The sequence below is a fragment of the Eptatretus burgeri genome, chromosome 2 (assembly GCF_056783735.1).
Source record: "Eptatretus burgeri isolate ZD-2024b chromosome 2, Ebu_testis_v1, whole genome shotgun sequence".
NCBI classification, from domain to species: domain Eukaryota; kingdom Metazoa; phylum Chordata; class Myxini; order Myxiniformes; family Myxinidae; genus Eptatretus; species Eptatretus burgeri.
This window is the reverse complement of record NC_140962.1, coordinates 154718332-154741362: the sequence shown is the minus strand read 5'-3', so window position 1 is coordinate 154741362 and position 23031 is coordinate 154718332. Positions and strand designations below refer to the sequence as shown.

At 43.8% G+C, this 23031-nt stretch overlaps 2 protein-coding genes and 1 long non-coding RNA gene across 7 annotated transcripts in view; 1 reads left to right on the top strand and 2 right to left on the bottom strand.

Annotated features, from left to right (window-relative positions):
* LOC147033634 (NACHT, LRR and PYD domains-containing protein 3-like) overlaps positions 1-2611 on the bottom strand; it is an 84679-nt gene extending 82068 nt beyond the window's left edge. The window contains exon 1 of one of the 3 annotated variants that reach the window (XM_085871697.1): positions 2381-2611. The gene's annotated coding sequence lies outside the window, so the exon portion shown is untranslated. The remainder of the gene's footprint in view (positions 1-2380) is intronic. The other 2 variants (XM_085871696.1, XM_085871693.1) reach the window with 2 other exon arrangements.
* The window catches only part of LOC147033632 (uncharacterized), a 73562-nt gene continuing 52999 nt past the window's right edge, over positions 2469-23031 (top strand). Inside the window, exons 1-2 of the long non-coding RNA XR_015055577.1 lie at positions 2469-2508; positions 9964-10098. This is a non-coding gene — a long non-coding RNA (uncharacterized LOC147033632). The remainder of the gene's footprint in view (positions 2509-9963; positions 10099-23031) is intronic.
* The window catches only part of LOC147033633 (NACHT, LRR and PYD domains-containing protein 12-like), a 60687-nt gene continuing 51527 nt past the window's right edge, over positions 13872-23031 (bottom strand). The window contains exons 15-17 of one of the 3 annotated variants that reach the window (XM_085871689.1): positions 18022-18102; positions 17349-17422; positions 13872-15116 (exon numbers count right to left, since the gene is read on the bottom strand). In XM_085871689.1, coding sequence (XP_085727815.1) covers positions 17359-17422; positions 18022-18102 — 145 coding nt within the window. In that variant the 3' untranslated portion in view covers positions 13872-15116; positions 17349-17358. Of the gene's footprint in view, positions 15117-16316; positions 16561-17348; positions 17423-18021; positions 18103-23031 lie in introns of those variants that run through there. The other 2 variants (XM_085871686.1, XM_085871687.1) reach the window with 2 other exon arrangements.

Sequence of the window (23031 nt, the reverse complement as noted above, 5' to 3'; positions counted from 1 at the left end):
CTCAGCACTACTTCGCCACACTCTCCCGCAATCTGACCCGGGAATGTTACCCCTTGATTTCCCTCCTCTCATCAAAGATTGGGGTCCCGAAGGCTTTGCCCCAATCCCATCATCCGGTGAGCGGCCCTGCAAAGGGAAGCTGCATGGAAGGTGCTCCCAAGGAGTGGGTTTTCAGATTTCTTTGCGTTTTTGTGTTTTGCGGAATGAAGGGTTTTACGGTGGCTGGAGTGCAAATCCTGCCAATAACCTCCTAATAAGAAGTAACCCAACTGCAGGAGGCCATCCACAAACACAGTTGGGCACTAGATATGGATGGCCTTTGGCTCACAAGGAGCTTCTCTGCCCTTTGACAGGTTTTGTTTTTCATCCTGCTCGGTGTCCATATCCAAACACCCTCTCACCAAAAAACCTGGTGGGGGAGACTGTTTCGTCGCCAATAACCCGACCATGGAACAGGTTAGTACAGGTTTACATGATACCTGTGGCAAGTCACATGTCTAATCTGGCCTGAGCTAACCCCTCCTCACTTCCCCCTTTCTCTCTCCCACCCCCCTCCCGGAGTGTATCGCGGTGTTTGGTGAGGCGTCGCACTCCCCACCCCCTTCTCCGCTCTTCCCCCCTTTCCTCGCTCCCTCTTTCCTCACCACCACCTCGTTCCTTCACTCCTTACCCCACCATTCATTACTTCCCCACTCCTCCTCACTCCTCCCTCCCAAATCAACCTCCCCTTCCTGCCTCTCTCTCCCCTCTCTCCATCCTCTCGTTATATTGTTACGAATTTGGAAGCTTACTGCACACAACAGCCAGGTCCTATAGATCAGTTATATCAGTAAGTATGTGTTTCGAGGTAGGGTCCCGTCCTCTGTTGTATGGGTGATTAATTGTACGTGCATTGCACAGTTATTTTAAAGTTAGGATTTTTACATCACCAACAACAACGACAACAACTCCCATCTTCGCTTTTACAACAACACTCTGCTCGCGGCATTGTCCGTGCTCTTCGTGCGCTCGCCGGCATGCGGGCGTATGCGGAATTCCATACCTCAGGCGGTGTGGATTTCGCACCAAATATGGTCACGAAGCATTTTGTTGTGGCTTGGCACCAAATAAGGGTATGCGTCATTTTACGCCCAATGGGCGACGCACAGACCAGAGCAAGAAGGCGGAGCCACGACACGCCGTCCACCCAATGGGAGCAGGCGACGGGGGAGCGGACCCACCCCGAAAAACGATGGGAAAGGAATTGAGAATTGTGTCCCGTCTGGTCAAGCGCGTCTTCTATCTGGGTCTGCGGCTGACTGCATCCCGCGCATCCGAAGGTCTCATCTGGCGCATTACATCAAGCGGTCGACCATCTCATCATGGGAGATCACATCATCTCACCTCCTCTGGGTTCGACTACCCTGGTCCGTTCTTTTGGCGACTGGTGCTCTGGGAAGGTGCGGTCGTCCAGCCACGCAAACGTGGCCAGGTAGCCAGCATGTTCTCTTCCCTCAGCTCGTCTTCCCTCCAAGCTAAAGGGGCAATAAAGACCTCGAGGTCCGTGTGTGTGTGTGTGTGTGTGTGTGTGTGTGTGTGTGTGTGTGTGTGTGTGTGTGTGTGTGTGTGTGTGTGTGTGTGTGTGTGTGTGTGTGTGTCTGTGGGCCCTGTCTCTAAGTATAATTGTTTAAGGAATTGCTTGTATATTTGATACCCTTCTTTATTCGGATAACTCTGCCCTTACATGCTCCCCTCGACCCCCGATTATTGTTAATAAATTCCCCTATTGTTGAATGTCAAAGCTCGTTCCCTGTCATTTCTGCCATTGGTTTGCCACGGTGCGTATTGGGGATTAGGAAGGCCGTTGTTGCCGTAATTGTTCATTTGGACCGACAGGCCTCGGTAACCATCCGCTCGGGTTACATACGGTTCGAGCACGGTAACGGCTCATTCCGCTCAAGACCTGCCGAGGGTGTGAATTCCCCGGTCGCTTTGCCGCGTGGGTACTTAGGTATATTGAAGTTTGGCAATTAACCCTACCCCACGCGGTTCACTTATTGGCGATTCGTGGTCCTGTAAGGGGCCCGTGCCTTTCGGACTTATCCGAGGGTCACGACCTAAATTCCGGTGTGTTTGGTGGAGCAGACTCTACTGCTCCCCCTGGCGGTCCTGCATCGCCACCGAGACCCGGCCACCACAACACTATTTGCTCGCACCCAATAAATACCTTTTGCTTTTCCTGAAGAACAAACAACTGCTTCCCTCAAAACCCTCAAATAGCCTGAACTCTGCTAAACCACCCTCATCTCTTTCTACCTCTACATTTATACACCTCGTTGAAATATAGAACACATATTTATTTATTCAACGTGACACATAATCTATGGATTTATTGCCTTACCTCAAATGGTTACCGCTCCAACCTTTATCCCCTGCTCCGCTGCTCGTCTCGGTTACGACCCTCGACTCCTCCTCTTCCAACGCTTTTTGGAAGAAGTCGTCGTGACTTCAAAAGACACGTGGCCACGTGTGAGTATACATGTGATGTATGTATAAAAGTAATTTATTTAATAAATGTTGGTAATAGTTCCATAATGAACGAAGTGCAGGAAAACGTCCTTCATATCAACACGCCGGCAATTAGTCCAGTCACTTCCTTCCTCTGACAAATCAAACTCCCAAACCGCCAAACCCTATCTTCAACTGCCATTCTGCTCTCTCCATAATAATCTCGAACCTGTGTGGCATGTGGTGCTGGTTGTGCTTGAGACGGTTGTGCTGGTAATAGTGGTGCTGATTCTGGTGGTGGCTGTTGTGGTTGTGTTGGGACTGTTTGTGGTTATTGTGGTGCTGCTGCTGGTGGTTGTTACAATGATGATGATGATTGTGATGGCTGTTTTACTCCTGTTGGTGGTGCCGCTCGTGGTGGTGATAGTCATGGTGCTGCTGCCAGTGGTTGTTATGGTGCTGCTAAGGGTGCCGGTTGTTGTGGTGCTTCTTGTTGTGGGTGATTGTAATGGTGCTGCTGGTGATAGTTGTGGTGCTCCCGTCGGTGGTTGTTGTGGTGCTGCTCATGTTTGTTATGGTCCTGCTGGTGGTTGATGCTGGCAGTAGTGGTGGTTGTTGGTGCTGATGCTGGTGGTGCATGGTGATTCTGGTGGAAATTTTGTGGGGATAGTGGGCATTGCGCAAGTGGTTGTGACACTGATGGGAATGATTGTGCTACTTATGGTAGTGGTTGTGCTGTTAGTTGCTTGGCTGGGAGTCATGGTGGTTCTGTCGGTGCTGCTGCTGCTGGTGGTGGTTTTACAGGTCGTTGATTGTACTGGTGGTAGTTATATTTGTGCAGGTGGTGGTGGTGGTGGTGGTACTGGTGGTGGTACGACTTGTGGTGAAATAAATGGCAACAATGCAATTAATAAGTGTAAGTGCATTGATAAAGTTAAAATGTTGTGGTTGAAGCACAGGTGGTTGTGTGGTACTGAGGATCATGTTAAGTTGGGGTTAATTCGCTTACGTTCTCCCTCAACAATTGCTTTAAGCTGGATGAGACTGACGAATTGAGTTGCTGCTCTGCTCTGTCCACACCACTCCACCACCAGCAATCTCTCTCCACCTCCACCTTTCTCACGTCCCTCCTCACACAATCCTTCCTTCCTATACCTCGATTCACTGCCTCACTCTTTAAACACACCTGCTCTCTCCCAAAGTCTACCTTCCTCCATCCCCACCAGGTACCCGACCCACTTCAACCACCTTTTAACCAAATTTTCAGTTCAATGCAATCACAACCCCACGCACAACAAAACATGGCATACAGTTCCAGAACCTTCGTCATACCGAGAACATATTAAACTTAAAACTGATATTCATGGCTCTCTGTATAATACAGGTTAGCCATTCAACAGGTTAATCTCACAAATAACGTTCTCAACGATCCTCTTGAAGAATAATGTCCCATCGACTCACGACATGTTCAAATGAGACCGCATGCCCCCATCGGTCATACGTCAAGTCCGTTCAAGGTTCAGAAACCTTCACGAGAAGAGAAGTGGAGATGTATGGTTTGCTGGTGATAAAGAAGTACTGTATGACGTCACAAATGCAATGCCAGGCCATGACCACAGCTAAGACAGGATTGGAATCAGTGATCAAAGACATTGTATTCGTTACAAAAAGGGGAAATGTAAAGATTACACGTCATAGAAAATTACGTGCATTCCTTACAGAAGGACCAAATTATGGAGAAAATAAAATGATTAACAAGAATAAAGCAATGGAACTTACAAATGGAATGGATGAGAGAATAAATTGATAACCACAAAGTACCAAACACAAACCCATGGCTTTATGGTTGGAGGAAGTGGAGAAACATGGAAAAAGTAGAATTGTTGATTTGAAAAGAAAAGTTTGAATCAACAATATGTTATTGTTCCAATCGACAAAGCAAATAATAATAATATTGCATTTGTATGAAAAACATTCCGTACTCCAACAATTTTGGAAGAATTGGGCTAACAGACTGGACCCTCAAAGATCAATAAAATAAGTAACGACAATAAAATTAACTTGATACAACACCGTGTAGATCACTCAAAAGGTAGAAGACTGTTAGTTCCAGATAAGCACCATAAATTGCCATTCATTTACTGGATCCCAAAAGCACACAAAAACCCACGTAAGATGAGGTTCGTCATCACAAGTAGAGATTGCAGTTTGAAACCATTGTCAAGTAGTATTACTGGGGCGATGAAACTACTTTATACATGTTTTTAAAATCACCATGAAAAGGCAAGGTTTTATTCTCGCTTTGCTGACGGGGACAATAATAAAGGGGGGTGGGGGGGGAGAATGAGAGAGTGGAGAGAGAGAGAGGAAGCAGACAGAGAGGATGTATACATATAGGGGGAGGTGGGGGGAGCGACACCTCACCAAACGTTGCTATTCACTGTGGGAGGGAGGGGTGCGTGAAAGAGACACACACACAGACAAGCAGAGATAGCGAGAGAGCGACAGAGGTGTGGGAGGAGAGTGCTGCATTTTATTTGGAGGAGGGGACACAGTGAGGGAGGAGAGTGTGGGGGAGGAGGGAAAAAAATTAACAAAGACAGAGGAGGGGTGGAGGTGGGGTTATCAAAGAGAATGGTATGTATGTGATGCTTAATAACCGAACACGAGAAAAAAAAAATACAGTCAGAACAGCTGTACACACAACAACACAACAGAGTTTATAAAGTAATCCACCATCACATCTGTGAAAATTTTGATGTCCCAGTTCCAGAAAATTTGTGGGAACATCAACCAAAAGTAATCACTGAAAACATGGAAGTACTGACTGCTCACGCACGAACTAATGATCCCATCGAGCGTGAACATCGAAAACAAAGCGTTGCGACCAGATATCATACTTGGGTACAAAAAAGGAGAAGAAGGCATTGCTTATTGAGGTGTTAAAGCAGTGATTTTGGACTAAACAATGCAGAAATCAAGAAAATGACCAAACACCAAGAACTCAAGAATGAAGTGAGAATATCCTGGAAGCTGAAGAATGCCAAAGTTGTACCAGTGATAGCTGGACCTACAGGAAGGATGACAAATAACCTCACAGAGATATTAAACATGGGGGCAATACCCCTGGGTGTTCACCTGGTAGAGGCTGGGTAAGATAACCAGGCAACCACTGGTAGGCATGGATGACCCACAAAATACATAATGGAGAAGAAAGTAAATACCTATGGATTTTTTTATGCTGTGAACAAACCACTTGGTACATCACTAGTGATAAATCTTGTGATCGTTTCATCAAAATTGTGTGTGTGGCTCCAGAAAAGAAAACAAATACATATTTTGGTGGGCATCAGATCTGAGGACATCGAACGGTTTTATGAGGTCAGTGAGTTGACCTAAAAACCCTTATGAAGTTCATGTGAGGACAGGTAGGTGTATTCATCGAGGGGGTTTAGGAGAAGGGAATGACACTGTACACCGCAACGTCCCAATTCCATATCCATGTGATGCATCCTGTCATCGCCAGGCGCCAAAAGAAGGGAGTAAACCGTTTTTACTCTTTTTGTTACTTGCAAAATCTACGATTTTTCAAGTATATTGGTCAGTCGATTTTGTTATTCTGTCTGTTTATCTGTTTATCGCCGAAAGGTCACAATTTTAAAATGATCTTCACGAAACTTCACCATGGTGAAGTTTGTCATAAACATGAAGCCAATTGTTTTTGAAGTAAACATAGGCCAAAGGTCAACTTCGGTGATATTTCTAAAATCGTCAATTTTCATCCGATTGACTTGAAATTTGAAGAGGATTTATATTTCAGGTCAATGAATTCAACCAGCGAGATATTTTTGAGGTCAACATCGACCAAAAGGTCAACATAGGCCCAAGGTCAACAACTTAGGTGATATTTCTAAAATCCTCAATTTTCATCCTATTGACTTGAAATTTGAAGAGGATTTAAATTTCAGGCCAATGCATTCAACCAGCGAGTTATTTTGGAGGTCAACATCGACCAAAAGAACAACGTTTGTATTTCTAAAATTGTCAATTTTCATCCGATTGACTTGAAATTTGAAGAGGATTTAAATTTCAGGCCAATGCATTCAACCAGCGAGTCATTTTGGAGGTCAACATCGACCAAAAGAACAACGGTTGTATTTCTAAAATTGTCAATTTTCATCCGATTGATTTGAAATTTGAAGAGAAGTTACATATTTGCTCATTCAATTCAACCACCAAATATTTTTGAGATCAAATTTGTTTTAAGGATTTTGCAAGTATCGTGCTCTGTATCCAGAGCAGTCAGGCTTCACACCAAAGAGGTCAACGATTGACCGTATCCTTGCACTTCGTGTCCTCACCGAACGTAGACGAGAGTTTCGGCAGGGGCTGGTTGCAGCCTATGTTGATCTCTGTAAAGCGTTCGATTCAGTGAATCGGGATGTCCTCTGGAGGATTCTTGGTCTTCATGGGGTGCCACCAAAACTGATCGATCTGATGTCTGAACTCTACTCTGGTACTGAGAGTGCTGTGAAGTGTGGTGGTACCATCTCTGACTTATTTCCAGTTGTTACTGGAGTTCGTCAGGGATGTGTACTTGCCCCCACACTTTTCAGCACTTGTATGGACTGGATTCTCGGGAGGATGTCGGAGAGATCAAGTTGCGGTGCGTCATTTGGGAATGTCAAGATCTCGGACCTTGACTTTGCAGATGATGCAGTCATCTTTGCGGAGACTTTAGACATCCTCTTGGGGGCCCTCGAGGTGCTGAATGAGGAGTCGGAGCTGTTGGGATTACGGGTTTCTTGGGTCAAAACTAAGATCCAGGCTTTCGGTGACATCTTGGATGCTGCTGTCCTGTCTGTGTCTGTTTGTGGTGAGGATGTTGAGGTCGTGGAGAGATTCACTTACCTTGGCAGTGATATTCATGTCTCTGCTGGCTGCGAGTCAGAGGTCAATAGACGTCTGGGTCGGGCCTGGGGAGTCATGGATTCACTAGATCATGGGGTGTGGCGCTGCCGGTACCTGTGCGGGAGGACGAAAGTCCGAGTCTTCAGGTCCTTGGTACTTCCAGTCTTGCTCTATAGGTGCGAGACTTGGACTCGGGCCAAGGATCTGAGACGGAGACTTAATTCCTTTGGTACCAGGTCTCTTCGGAGAATCCTTGGCTATCGCTGGTCGGATTTTGTGTCCAACGAGCGGTTGCTGAGAGAGACTCGGATGAGATTCGTTACCTGCATAGTCCGTGAGCGTCAGTTGCGGCTGTATGGACATGTGGCTCGTTTTCCTGACTCTGATCCTGCTCACCAGATTCTCTCAGCGAGGGAGTCTCATGAGTGGAGGAGGCCAGTGGGTCGACCACGTGCCTCATGGTTGCAACAGGTTGACCATCATCTCAAGGAGATGGGGATGGGCCTGGCATCTGCCTGGGGGATGGCCAGACGGAGGCCCCTGGAGTACCGGCGGAAAGTGGACGCAGCGACGTGCTGTTCTGGCACATGCTCCCATACCTGACCTGACCTGACATCTTCTTGTTATTCTGTCTGTCTTTATCGCCTACTGGTCACAATTCTGAACCGATTGTCATGAAACTTTACCAAGTTGTAGAGGTAGTCTCAACTGAGAAGCCTATTGATTATGAGGTCAAATTTCTAAAATCGTCATTTTTCATCTGATTGATTTGAAATTTGAACAAGATTTGTATATTGCATCAATGGATTGGGAAACCAACTATTTTGGGATCAAGAGGTCCAAGGTCAACTCAAGGTCAAACTTCTAAAATCATCAATTTTTATCTGAAAAATCATCAATTTACATCCTATTAACTTGAAAGTTGAACAAGATTTACAGAGTCCATCACTGAATTTGGAAACCAACTATTTTTGAGATCAAAAGGTCAAAGGTTAACTCAAGGTCAAACTTCTAAAATCATTAATTTTCAATTGAAAAATCATCAATATACATCCAATTAACTAGGTAGTTGAACAGGATTTACATTGACCTCAACAGTAGCTGCTTTCCCAATTCAGTGATGGACTAATGGGCAAAGGTCAACTCAAGGTCAAACTTCTAAAATCATCAAAGAAATCCTTTGCAGAAGTGCCATGGCTGGTGAGAGAGGTACCAACACCCAGCTAATTTGCCAGGTAACAATTGAGGTCACCACATATGAGGAAGAGAGAGTTGGAATGAGTGATTTTAAGTTGATCTATGTCGCCTGAGAGAGAGAGAGAGAGAGATGTAGATGGAGTTGTCATTGTTCTGAGGATGGCACACACACAGAAAAACATGAGATGGGAGTGGAGGGAAAGTTGCAGTCAGATGTATTGCTGGGGTTTGGGAGGTGTAAGAGCAGTGCATGGAGAGTGAGAAATTGAGTTCTTGATGTAAAGTGTGACTCTGCTGCCAGGACAGGTTTCAAGTCAATCAAACCGGAGGAGACACAAAGGAGTGATACCTGCTCGACAGGGACGTCTTTTGGAAGGAAGGATTCAGTCAAGCAGATGATGTCTACTTTATTTCTAGCGGTCTCGATTGAGATGTGTCAGGTTGGAATGGAAGCCTCGGATGTTTGAGGTCCACAAGGTTATGGACAAGGGGAGAGAAACTGCTGATAGGATATAGGGATGTGGAAAGGAGCAAGGAGAGGGTGTGGGGTGGGGTCAAGCCAGAAGGGGAAGGGGCGAATCTGGGAGGGGGGAGCAGGGTAAGGGAAGCTGAGATGGGTCAGGATGAGGTTGAAGTTGAGAGACACCATGAATGGACGTGAAGGAGAGATTTTTGTCATGTGCACATACCTTTTGCAAAATTGATGCCTCAGGATTCCCAGACTAGATAACATGTGACTTGCTTCGTAGGTGGGGTGGTGGTGAGAGAGAGAGTGTTTTTGTTGAAGGCATGGAGGAAAATTTGGCTGTAAGTGAAAGAGGAGGCTGAATGAACTAAGCATTTAGGAGTGAGGAGGTTTTGGGAAATAAGCTTTTCAAAGAGAAAGGAAGAGATATTGATGAAGAAGAAAAATGAATGGGTTGTTCACGATTGAGTAATAAGCAAAGTAACACACTTTAAGATATATTTTAGAAGCGTTTGTTAAATAAATTTTTTTTTTATGTTGTGAAGATGTTTTAAGGAAGAGAAACGGTATATATTTATTAATTTATCTAGACTAATAAATGTCAGAGTGTGTGTGTGTGTGTGTGTGTGTGTGTGTGTGTGTGTGTGTGTGTGTGTGTGTGTGTGTGTGTGTGTGTGTGTGTGTGTGTGTGTGTGTGTCAGTGTGTGTGTCAGTGTGTGTGTGTCAGTGTCAGTGTGTGTGTCTACATAACTCCAAAATCATGAAACCTAGCAGTCTGAAACTTTGCATACATACTAAGGGATCTCCAAGGGAATGGATGAATGAAAATTGGGTGTTTGGGGTAATTGAAACACCCCTTTTGAAGATAATTAATGGCCTTATTTAGTTATATCCTTTATCAGGTGATCCTTGGCCACCGCTCTCTATGGGAGCTGAAGGCATATCCTGGGTTACCTCACTAGGGTCTGAAGCTGCCATGTTTTTTGGCCTGCTCAACGATGCCTTGATTTGGAACAGGACGCAATGATTTCTTGACGGTAAAGTTTTTTTCCCCCCCCACTTTCCTACTCATATTATCGAATCCCTGTTCATCATAGCTTCGAATCGCTGGGTACATTGCAATGCTTATAAACACTTGGAGATGCCAGTGTTCTTGGCTTTATTTCATTTCCGCACACACCATAACCTCGAGAATCTCTTAAACTAACCAAAATTCCAAAATTTAAGCTGCATAATTGAACTTAGCAGCAGTTATGACTGCAAAGAAAAGTGTTCATTTGTCCAATTCTGACATTGCTTTAGCATCTCAGTGAGGTGTTTAATATGACCGATCATTGCTTGCCAAGCCAGCCATTCCTTATTAACCGTTTCAGTGGAGTGCTTCCTTGAGTGCTTAAGCCACTTGGTGAGTGCTCTACAATATTCACACTGTCACTAAATATTATATCAATCGACTTGAACAAAGGTAATGGGCACTCATGTGCGTTGGCCACATGTTGTTCTGCGGTGCAACAGGCGGTGGCTGGCTCGCTGAAAATGTGAAATTTTATTTTACACGACGTTTCCATTTTTTCTACGATCTTCCATTATATGACCCGTCACTTCGGCATAGATAAATACAAATAAAAATTAAATGTTTCGTTTTTAAAAGTTTCTTCAACTGTTTTGTGGAGTGCTTGGTGAAGCCACTTGGCGCATGTTCTTCAAGCTTCAATGGCGATACCGGAGGTAGGAAGGCAAAATATATTATATGATCACAATGAGTAAAAAATGTTTTCAGTTGTTCAGAAGTAATGAATTGCCACATCATGGCAGGAAAGCCGAGAGGTATGCATGCTCGCTCTAAGCTGTCGAGCATGGGTTTGAATCCTGACCCAGCTATAACTGTCATCTCAGTCATTTCACAGGCAGGGTGATTCATCAATGTGTGTGCCGTGTCTTGAATGGACGTTAAGGTGGGCATCACATCTGCCGGAATCCCTCACCCTTCTCCGTCCTTCACCTACATCTCTCTCTCTAACCCCTGTCCTATCCTCTCTGTCTCTCTCTCCCACCTCTCTGTCTCTCTCTCCCACCTCTCTGTCTCTCTCTCCCACCTCTCTGTCTCTCTCTCCCACCTCTCTGTCTCTCTCTCCCACCTCTCTGTCTCTCTCTCTCTCTCTCTCTCTCTCTCTCTCTCTCTCTCTCTCTCTCTCTCTCTCTCTCTCTCTCTCTCTCTCTCTCTCTCTCTCTCTCTGTCTGTGCACGCTCCCCCTACCTCTGTTGAGGGGACTGTAGCATGTACGAATCAGATTAAGAGTAAGCCGACCACAGGATGCAAATGTCGCTGCATGTTCGAGCATGCATGCAGGCAGGCAGACCTTTCTGGACCTACAATAATTTATAACGTGATTCTTCACCATTGAGAGATAGAGCTAAAGGCCCAGTCACACCTTGACGTTTTAGCCAACGATGGTAACGTATTAAAATGTATGTAAAACGCTGGCTTACGTTGAACTTTTGATGTTTTTTTTTAAAGATTCGGACGTATTCATAGCGACTTGGTCTTATGTATAACACATTGGTAACGGACACAGAACGTTTCGTTGTGTTATAGATAACTTATACCAACGAATGCTGAACCTGTTGTCGGCCTACACAACCGATGCCCAACGATAGTCTAACTTAGGCATAGTGCGTTGCACGCATCGCCGACGATGTCGTGACGTAGCCTATTAAAAGGCTGAAGCACAACGATTCGAATCATAACTGCCGTAGAAATGGAAGTGTCAACATCGCGGTCACACCTTGGCGATCTTGCCAACGTATGCCGACCTAAGAAAAATGTGTCTAAAACGTTGGGGCACGTCAAATACGGTATGAGTAAGTTTGGTATACGTGAGTAGAACGCTAAATTACGCTATCATACGTCGTAGTAAGTAGAGTACGTCAAGAAATTTTAAACATGTTTAAAATTTTACGACGTACTCGGCGTATGACACACGTTCCGCATGCGATGGGGGTAAGTTTTACACACGATATGTGGACGCTTACACACGTCCACAAAGGCTACTTATAATCTACTAATAAGTCGAAACACGTCGCGGTAATGTCTTTTTTACGCGAAACTTATTTCTAACTTATGTTTGACGTGCTTTGAACCAATTCTTTACGTAGTCCCAACACACAGACGTATGTAGACGTATTCCAATGACATCTTCCGGTCGACAAAAAAAATAAATTAACGTGTTTCTAGCTTACAACTGCCATATAAAGACGTGTTCCCAGCGGTTTTGGGAATTGGTATGTTAAAATGGTGTTCATAAAAGGGGAACCCAACAGTGTTTTCGAGTCCTTTTTGAGTCGATGTCCATGTCAGCAGTAACAGTATCAGTATCAGTATTAGTATTAGTATTAGTAGTAGTTTGTTCATGTTGGCAGTAGTAGGTGAGTGTGAGGGGGAGGGTGTGGGTTATGATGGATCCTCCTTGCGTCCGCGTGTCCACGGGTAGGAGACATCTTTTCACCATTGTTCGAAGTTCTTCGCGGCTAATTTTTTATGGGGCTTTTTCAACAATGAGCTATAGCTTGTTTTTACGATTTAGGTCTATTCATAACGGGTTGGACAAATGCACAATGAACTAATAATGTGCATAAAGCGCTTTGATTACTTATAGATACGATATAACAACGAATAATTATCGTGAAGCCGGCGTTCACAAACTATGCCCAACGATAGCCTAACTTATCCATATCGTGCGGCAGTTTATCTTTGCCGGTGACGTAGGGTTTGCTATTCAAAGGCTGCCACTCAACGATTTAAATGGCTGCATCTCCACTATTGAAAGTAGATGCTTGCGCTCAACAATTGGATTTTTTTTTACACTCAACGACTTTTAAACGGTACCACTCAGCTATTTTCATTGTTTACAATGAACGATTTAAATTGCTGTCACTCTCCTTTGTTTTTTGACGCTGGGGTTTGGAAATTTGAAGCGTTTCTTCTGAACGTGTTAAAACGCTCAAACTCGACTATTTTAAATAGACGCTGCCGATGGACAATCGGAATCATAGCCAAGCTCGACATCGAAGTGTGAACATCCTCGTCATGCCGAAGAAAAGTTTGAAGAATGCTGCAAATAAGTGTCCTGGCCGTGGCCGTGGAGGCTGATGCAAGGACGATCCATTATACCGACGTCTTTCAGCCTTGAGTAACTTAAAAGTAACGTCTGTCGACGTGTGGCAACAATCGCGTAACATGCCAACAACACGTTAATCATAGGTTAGAAATAAGTTTCGGGTATGCTAAACATTACCTTGGCGTGTCTCAACTTATGATTAACTTACAAGTAGCATGTGTTGACGTCTGTCAACGATCGCAGACCGTGCATACAACTTGTGGCCAGCGTAGCGGAACGTGCGAGTCATACGCCGGCATACGTCGTGAAATTTCAAGCATGAAAAAATTTGAGGACAACCAAAAAGTACAACGTTTAAAGCCAACATACAACGACGTATGGCAGTGTTTTTCAGCGTGCTCTCAATGTTATCAAAACTTACCCATAACGTATTCAACGTGTGCCAGCGTTTTAGAAAAAAAATTCAAAAATCGGCATACGTTGGCTAAAACGTCAAGGTGTGACCGGGCCTTAAACCGATAAATATCACGATATCTCGAAAATGTTTTGGGCCCCATATTATCTGCTGAATCAGGCTTTGCATGGTGGAGATGTGTGCTCTACAGATGGCCTTCTAGTTACCTTGGTGGTAATTTGGGAAACGTTTTTGTGGTTTTATCCTTTTACTTGAGAAGATATTTACAGGGATAAAAATTGTTTTTGGGGCATCTTATTTCACTTTATACTCAGACTCTTCCTCTTATTACATTTGTTAAACATGTTGAAAACACCTTTAAAAAAAAAGTCATTTATTAATTAGTGTTCTCCATATTTTCATAACAGACTTTTATTGAATATTTGATGACAAAAGCTCAAATGGTAAAGTAGAAAGTATCTGAAAATTCAAACGGACAAAATAAATAATTTAAGCTGCAGAATTGGGTCAGGAAGCTATTTAAAGCCATTCTATTAAATGAATATTAAAGCCACATTAAAGCCATATTAAAGCCATATTAAAGCCAGCCATTTAAAGGAAAAGAATTGGGTCATTAAACTAGTAAATAAATACGGAAGCTATTTAAAAAACCCCGTGGTCTCGCTCCCGCGGCAGACGGGCCATAAATAAGGCGTATTTATCCTGACTGTGAAGGCACAAAGGCAAAAATATTGGGGGGGGGGAGGTATTGCCATTAGCATCTCCCCCACCATAACTTTATGTCCCATCCCCTTATCCCCCTATCCCCTTGCCACAGGATCACCGCTCTTGCTCACACTCTGTCCAATATGATTTTGAACAGCAATTCGATTGATTGTGCACCTGTTATTACCTCTGCCACTGTATAGAAGAACGTCCGACCCGATTATATGGGCTTTAGCCACACCAATGACAAACACACATGTGTCTGGGCTCTTAATGATGTTGGAGGAAGTACTGCTGTCTCAAGAGCTGGAAGAAGAAGGGGAAGCAGCAGCATACTGGCAGTGGATAAAGTCTTGTATCTGAATCTTCATGGTTGCATCCAAGTTCCTTGAAGTCTTTTAGATCCATGTCCCCCTTCAACAACACAAAGTGAATGACACTCACCATCATTTGGCCTCACAACACAAACATCCCTCGGAATATGTGCCGGACGATGTCTTGAAAACAAAATGAATGAGTGCCGCTTTAATCTCATTGCAGAATAGGAATTTCTTCCATTGCTGTGTCACTTTCTCATCTGGACTGCTGCCAGATGGTCCAGCTGCCAGCTGGACACTGGCTTCAATTAAATGCATCAGATTTGACTTTGTAGTCTTGTTGAGACCAAGATGACATGTCAACATATTCTTGATATCCAACGTTTTTCGCCCCAGCAATGATGACCATGCAGTCTCTGTCCTGTGCCCGCTTGATAGCAGTGATGTTGCGGAAATGGCGGCAACAGTTTGTGAGGTAGCCTGGCTGATCATGTTGTTTCCTGTTGATGAAAGATTGTGCAATGACAGTGACAGTAATATATATTTTTTTCAAATACAACAGCCCAAAGTGCAGCATTCAAAAATGAAATAAAAAGAAATCCCATATTCCGTTATGAAATTAAGCATTGCATCATTAAAGGGTGCATGAAACAAAGTAGTCATTGGTTGATAGCATTACGGAATGGCACTTACCCCTCCCCCCTCCCCACCCCGTATAATGCCCCCAAACCCCCTGTAACACTCCATGACGTTTGGACATACACCCCCCCCACCGCCAACCCGCCCCTCCAAGCGTTATGTAAATCTTGAATGGCCCTTCATGTGTAGAGCCTAGACTTCCCTCATATCCTTTGCCTGGCTTTAGATCTCTCCTTCCTATTGGTCTTAATTTTGTTTATATTTTCAACAAGGCCAAAGTTAAACTATTAAACTAGAACATACATACATACATACATACATACATACATACATACATACATACATACATACATACATACGGAGCATGCGACACAGTGCATCACTGCATTCATTTTCCACCTGTAATCCAGGGGGCTCCATCTGGCCATCCCCCAGACAGATGCCTGGCTCATCCCCATCTCTTAGGAGTAGGATATTCTAGGCACACACCCCAAAGGACCGCCACAGGATAACCCGAGGAGATCGCCGTTTGGTGGACGACACCTCAGCACCACTATGGCACACATAAAACTAGTAAATGCAGTATAATTATCAACTAAATTATAAAGCCACAGCTATATTGATCTTGGAGTAATTTTTATTTTCCAATTCACGCAGTTGTCCCCAAGTGACAGTCTTCTCTTTGTTAACTCGAAGTTGACTGCACCAGCCTGGATTTTACTCTCGACTTTGGCACAAAAATTCACATCCTTCCAAAGGTTGGCACACTCTCTAAGTTTCTTCAAACTTCTCTCGCTAAACGGAATAACTAACTCTACCAGGGGAGGTAGTAACAACATGCATGCAGTAAAAACCTGCAAATTTTCCCTCTGAATAATCAGCAGAATTACTGGGGTCAGACGACATGCACACCACCGCGATCAACACTGTTTGATGCAAAGTACGTGATTGGCCAAGGGTTACACCACATCAATCTTGGTGCATGAGAGACTTGCCATGATTGGACAAAATGCAAACAGGAAATCGTCTCTTCCCCCCCACCCCCCACCACCCCTCCGGAAGTTTTATTTTTTCATTGTTTGGAATAATGTGCAATTTGTTTTTGATTGACGAGTTGTCATTTTGATGTTAAAAATTTTTTTTTAACAATATCCAGCACATATGAAATAATTTATTGAGGGGGGTCCACAAAAGTAATTAATTTTGCTGGTTGAGTCAGTCAGACAGTTGTAGGCTTTGTCTGGTAGAAACAGAAAGCACGAGTCACCTCCTTTTCCGATGTAGAACAAACTCATGTCAGAACATCTGTGCACACAAAGGCACAACAAAGTATTTGAAGTAATCGACTGGCACATCTGCAATAATTTCAGTTTTCCAGTTTCAGAAAACTCAAGGAAACATGAACCAAAAGCAATCATTGAGAACAAGGAAGTAATGGTCACAAACGACCTGATGATCCCATCAAGCGTGAACATAGAAATCAAAACATTGCGACCAGATATAGTACTGAGGTATTAAGTTGATACCATCCCCAAAAAAGATCCCCCCCAAAAAAAAAAGAAAAAAAAAACGCATTGCTAATTGAGGTGTCAGTACCCAGTGATTTTGGCCTAAACAAAGCAGATATCAAAAAAAAAAATTACCAAATTCCAGGACCTCAAAAATGAAGTCCAAGCATCTTGAAAATCTGAAGCTGAAGTGTTGAAATTGTACCAGTCATCATTGGAGCAACGGAAATGATGGAGAAGAACCTTACAGAGGCCTTAAAAAACATCCCTGGAAATATTACTACAAATGAACTACAGTTGGAAGCTGTCTCAGTGACGATACTGAAAAGAGTTCTCGGAACTTCACAGCTTAGTCCATGAATCGTGATCCCTTATCAAAACAGAGGAGGATCGTTTGACACCTGGGAGAACTCCGTTCTGGAGATAACAACCAACTACACACACACACACACACACACACACACACACACACACACACACACACACACACACACACACACACACACACACACACACACACACACACACACACACACACACACACACACACACCTTCCCCCTTACACCTTCCCCCTTCATACTCACTGTGTCTGAATCATTGTTGGTTGATTGTTGGATCATCAAGGAATGACATGAGTTTGGGATAATTACCAAACACACTGAAGGAGAGAAAGTGGTTAAAATTAAACAAACTAACAGTATGAATGAAGGATATGATTGAATAGTTTTGATTTATTCAATCAGATAAATAAGATCCCATAATCAAAATGTATGCATTCAACAGAACGTTGCTTCAGGTATGATAACCACAGGAGAAAGAAATGGCAAACTGACATTTCCGACATTCACCCCTCTTTTAACGGCCTCTCAACAAAAGATTAACGCCCGAAACAACTGATTTTTCTTCCTTTGCTGTTGGTACCCAAGTTGTTGTCCCATGGTGGTTAAATTGATTTAGCACAGCATTAACATATCTCGATGTTCCAACGTCATCCGTTCCAGATCTCTCTCCATAAATAATTATTTAATTGTACAAGAAACACCTGCTCTCTCCAAAAGCAGCCTGGGGAGTCGGTGGTGTTGGGGAAGGAAAATATATTTGTGCCGTGGTTGGTATGTGCCGTTGATCAGTCATTTTGGAAGTTGCGTATTGTATTAAAAATGGAGTTTATATATAAATCCTGTGATTAAAATTCACAAATATGTATTCAGTGAAAGAGAAGAAGAACAAAAACTTCAATAGCAGTTCAGGACTCACACAAGTTGTTCCAAGTTGATGATGTTTTTCAGGTCCCTCAGTACGGGCCCAGACTTGTTGCTCAGTTCGCATCCATTCAACCTGTAAAGGGATAAAAAAACTCCAAGGAATGAAACAAAGAACCATCAGTAGAAAGTTGTAGACAAACGAGTTTTTTTTTTTTTCAGGTTAAGAGATCATAAAATAACCTCAAAATGAACAGATTGAAGGTCACATGACTGAAAATAGGACAAACTACCTTTCAACGAGACATCATCCCCTGGATCATGGAAGTACAAAAGAGAAATAACTAAATAAAATCAATTATCGAGAAAGTGTCAATGGATATGCCTGGGACGGGTTGAGTGGGGTGCAAGTCCGTAGAGGCCAAGCACAGCATGAATCGTAACGGACATCATAAAGGACACAATAAACGAGCATGACTAACTAAATGAACGTGTTAAATAAGATGGTGCAAAAGACAATGCACCAACGATGGCAAACGTTTTTTTTTTCATAGCCTTTAAAGCACCTTTTACGTCTGCCAGGTGGACGGCGTACGAAGGTGGACGGCAGGTGTGGTTTCAACCCTGTTTGTTTGTCAATCTGTCTGTCTGTCTCTGAGCAGGATACATCTAAAAGTTATGGACGGATTCAAACGAAATTTGGTGGAGAGGTTGGATGTGTGTCAATAACGAATTGTTTTGATTCTGATGAAGATCCAGATCCAAATGTGGAGACGAAAATTAAAAAAAATAAAAAAAATTAGTGATTCTTCACCATTGAGAGATAGGGCTGAAACAATATATAGCACGACATTTCCAAACACTGTGGATGGATTCGTACAAATCTTGATGTACGAATTGGGTAGGTGACAAGAACAAGCTGATTAGATTTTCGTTGAGATCGGGTTGCTGATCCAGCCGATCAGTGGGCTACCAAACGTGAAATCTTCAACCTGGCAGAGTCATGCGCCGAACTGAGTGCCATTCTGCTTTACTGTATTGTACAAACAAATCAATCACCAGATCTGAGCTTAGATTATTCGTTCCTTTTCAGATTTAAGAATGCTCACTCCAAGGGATTGAAACAATGAGCGTTCAGAATGATTTGTATGAAGCTGTTTATACCTCAATAGTGGAGCACTCGTGGGAAACACACAGACATCAAAATGTCGACATTTGGACATCTTGAGCTGGATGTGACACGTAGAATCTTCTAAAATGGGTACTGGCAATTCATCAGATCCAGAAATGATATATAATGATAATGTATACGTACAACTTATTTACTTCACATTATATATGAACACATCACATGTGAATAATGTCCATGCACATGTGAAATACAGTTTGTTTATAAGTCTTAGACATCTGAAATGGCTGTATTTGGAGCAAAGCCGAATTACTAGTTTGGATATTGTCTCGGAAGTTGCGATGTTTTCCATCATTACCTTGATAAAGTTGTTGCAAACAGGTACGGCGTATAGTGGAGGTAATTGGACTTTTCTCTGAGAGCAACACAGTGTTAATCCTTCCCCTTTGCCTGTTGATTCATTTGTGAAATATTTCACTGAACACATATGATGAAGTCATAGGACCCCAACTCTTGGACAATATTTTCAGATACTTTGTCTGATTCATTATGGCTGCTGTTGTATATGTTTGCTGAGCACGCATTACCCTCCGAAGTCTTCATTGTTCAGCATCCTGTGCAAGTCTGTGTTGAAGTTGATCAGCCATCTCATTCTCCCACCTAAATCTTTTTCTTTCTGCTTCCCATGCAAGTCTATGATGACGTACATCAGCTGTTTCATTCTGTTCACTGATTCTTTTATTCATTTTGGAAATGGCAGTTCCAAACACAATGCGTCACATCCTCCAGTTTAACATCTCTCCGATTGATGCCTCACCCTGCATGCCAAATGCCTGGGTAGTACTGTTGTGGGGCCGGGTATCGGCTGCGAGCACGACTGCTAGATGGAGCAGTAGAGTCAGCTCCGCCGAACACCCGGAATGTATCGGTCGTCACCCCGGATAAATCCAGAGCCGACGGGTCCCTTATCGGACCGAAGTTTGCCAATAGGTCGACCACGTGGGGTAGGGTCGATTGCCAATTTAAATTTACCTAAAGACCCACGTCGTCCAAACTACCGGGGAAGTTCACCCTCGACGATGCTCGTACGGAACGAGCCGCTAGCGTATTCGAAACGCATGCGACCCGAGCGGATGGTCACCGAGCTTCCGTCGGTCCCAAATGTCCCTTTACAGCGGCAACAGCCTGGCTATTTCTCCAACACACACTGTGTTAAACCAATAAAAGAAACACAAAACGAACTAATACATTTAATACATGAGTTTATTTATATTGGGGCAGGGGGGGGCACGCAAGAAGCAGAGTTATCTGAATATAAGAGGCACGTATGTACAGCAAGGCACTTTACTTATACAACAAATCGTTTTTACTTATACAATTACTACTTACTGGACTGGCACCACAAACACACACACACACACACACACACACACACACACACACACACACACACACACACACACACACACACACACACACACACACACAAGAAATGGACCCAAAGTGGTCTTTATTGAGGCCTCCAGCTTGGAGGGAAAGGGCGAGCTGAAGACCAGATTCTGCCTCGGACCTGTCCACCTCGTGTGGTCTTCGAACTGATTCGACCGGGCACCAGTGAGGGGCAAGCCGAACCCAGACACCAGCGAGACGAGGTGAGGGATCGCTGCGATGCACCCAGAGCCAGCGATGAGATGAGAGCCAGAAGACCACCAGTGACACGAGTCCAGGAGAGGCGACACGGGTCCAAAACGACCAGGAGACCAGGCGACCACCAGAAGAAAACAAAGACTACGACCAAGACCCTTTTCACACCACCTGTCCCGTCTATTTCTACTCGCCCCTCATCGGGGCAGGGGGAACGCGTCTCACCCCTCCGTGCACCTCATTCGCCGGGGAACTCCATTGCCTCTCCATGATTGGTCGGGGGGCGTGTCGGGCGTCTTATCTCCCTGCCCCCTGAAGAGGCTGTGCTTCTCTAGGAGCTCGCTCTGTGCCCTTTGACCGACTTACAGCCACCTCGTCCCCGATCTGCCGAGGATTTGCAAGAGAACGTCAGGCCTTTGTGAACTCCGCCCACGTAGGTGCTGACATGCACGTGCTTGCTGGCGAGCTCTGGGAGAATGCTGCGAGCAGAGCATTGTTGTTGAAGATGGCGTTGACGTACAAATCTTAACTATAAAAATAACTCACAGCGCAAGTTCATTTATTCACCCATTAGACTCGGGAAAGGGAGCTATCTATCCACATTTACTTATCGAAATAACTGAGCTATAGGAACCTGAATGTCTGTGTGCACAAAGCTTCCAGATTCGCAACAGTACTTTAGAACCGAGTTGGGATTCCAACCATGGCAAAGTAACTCAAAGCCAAATGTGCAATCCTTTAAAAGTCTAAGCTATCGTGGCAGAACATAAAATAACAAATGCAATGCGGTTGATTGTTTGAAATGATGCTTTACTTTTACTATACTTAAGATGTGTGATGTCATCATGTCAATGTCATCCTGCTTCACACAGGAACTTTATGCTTGTGTGACTCTGGGATCAAAGAGTACCCAAGACTTTCAACTTTTTACTGTGACTGTGTCTAAATAATTAAACATTTTATTGTGACGACTGTCGAAAGAATACAGCTCAAATGGAAAAGTCCCTGGGAAAAAGTGTTGATAGACCGCTTGCTGCGATCGCTTAAGCCGCTGTCACACCTTGACGATTTAGCCAGCGTGTGCTGACGTATGAAAAATTTGTCTAAAACGCTGGCACACGTCGAATACGTTATGGGTAAGTTTTGTATACGTTAAGAGCACGCTGGCATATTTCGTAGTACGCTGGCATACGTCGTAGTACGCCGAGCTCGTCGACAAATTTTAACATGCTTAAAATTTTTCGATGTATGCCAGCGTATGACTCACATGTTCCGCATACGCTGGCCATAAGTTGTAGGCACGTTACGCGATCGTTGACACACATTACTTGTAAGTTACTCATAAGTCGAAACACATTGAGGTAATGTTTAGCATACCCGAAACTTATTTCTAACCTATGAGTAACGTGTTGTAGGCACATCACGCGATCGTTGACACACATCGACACACGTTACTTGTAAGTTACTCATAAGTCGAAACACGTCGAGGTAATGTTTAGCGTCAGTGTTCCAGACTCCATGGTTTTTTTTGTTTGTTTTTTTTCTTCAGCATGACGGTGATGTTGACACTTCAATTTCTAGTGCGGCTGTAATATAATATAATTAATAGGCTGCCGCTCAACGATTTAAATCATAACCACACTAGAAATAGAAGTGTCAACATCACCGTCATGCCGAAGAAAGAAAAAAAAAAACATGGAGTCTGGAACTCTGACGGGTTCCTCCTGTGAACCCTATTTTTATATACCAATTCCCCTAAACGCTGCCAATACGCCATTATACGGTAGCTGTAAGTTAGTAACACGTTCAGTAAGTTCTGTGGTCATCCGGAAGACGTCAAATACATCTACATACGTCAATATGCGTTGGAGATACGTTACACATAGGTTCAAAGCACGTTACTCATAGGTTAGAAATAAGTTTTGGGTACGCCAAACATTACCTCGACGTGTTTCGACTTATGAGTAACTTACAAGTAACATGTATCGACGTGTGTCAACGATCGCATAACGTGCCTACAACTTATGGCGGCGTATGCGGAATGTGTGCGTCATACGCTGGCATACGTCTAAAAATTTTCAGCATGCTTAAAATTTGTCGACGTACTCGGCGTACTACGACGTATGCCAGCGTGCTTCAGCGTGCTCTTAACGTATACAAAACTTACCCATAACGTATTCGACGTGTGCCAGCGTATTCGGCAAATTTTTCATCCGTCGGCATATGCTGGCTGAAACGTCAAGGTGTGACAGCAGCTTGACACTTCGATGTCTAGTGTGGTTATGATTTTAA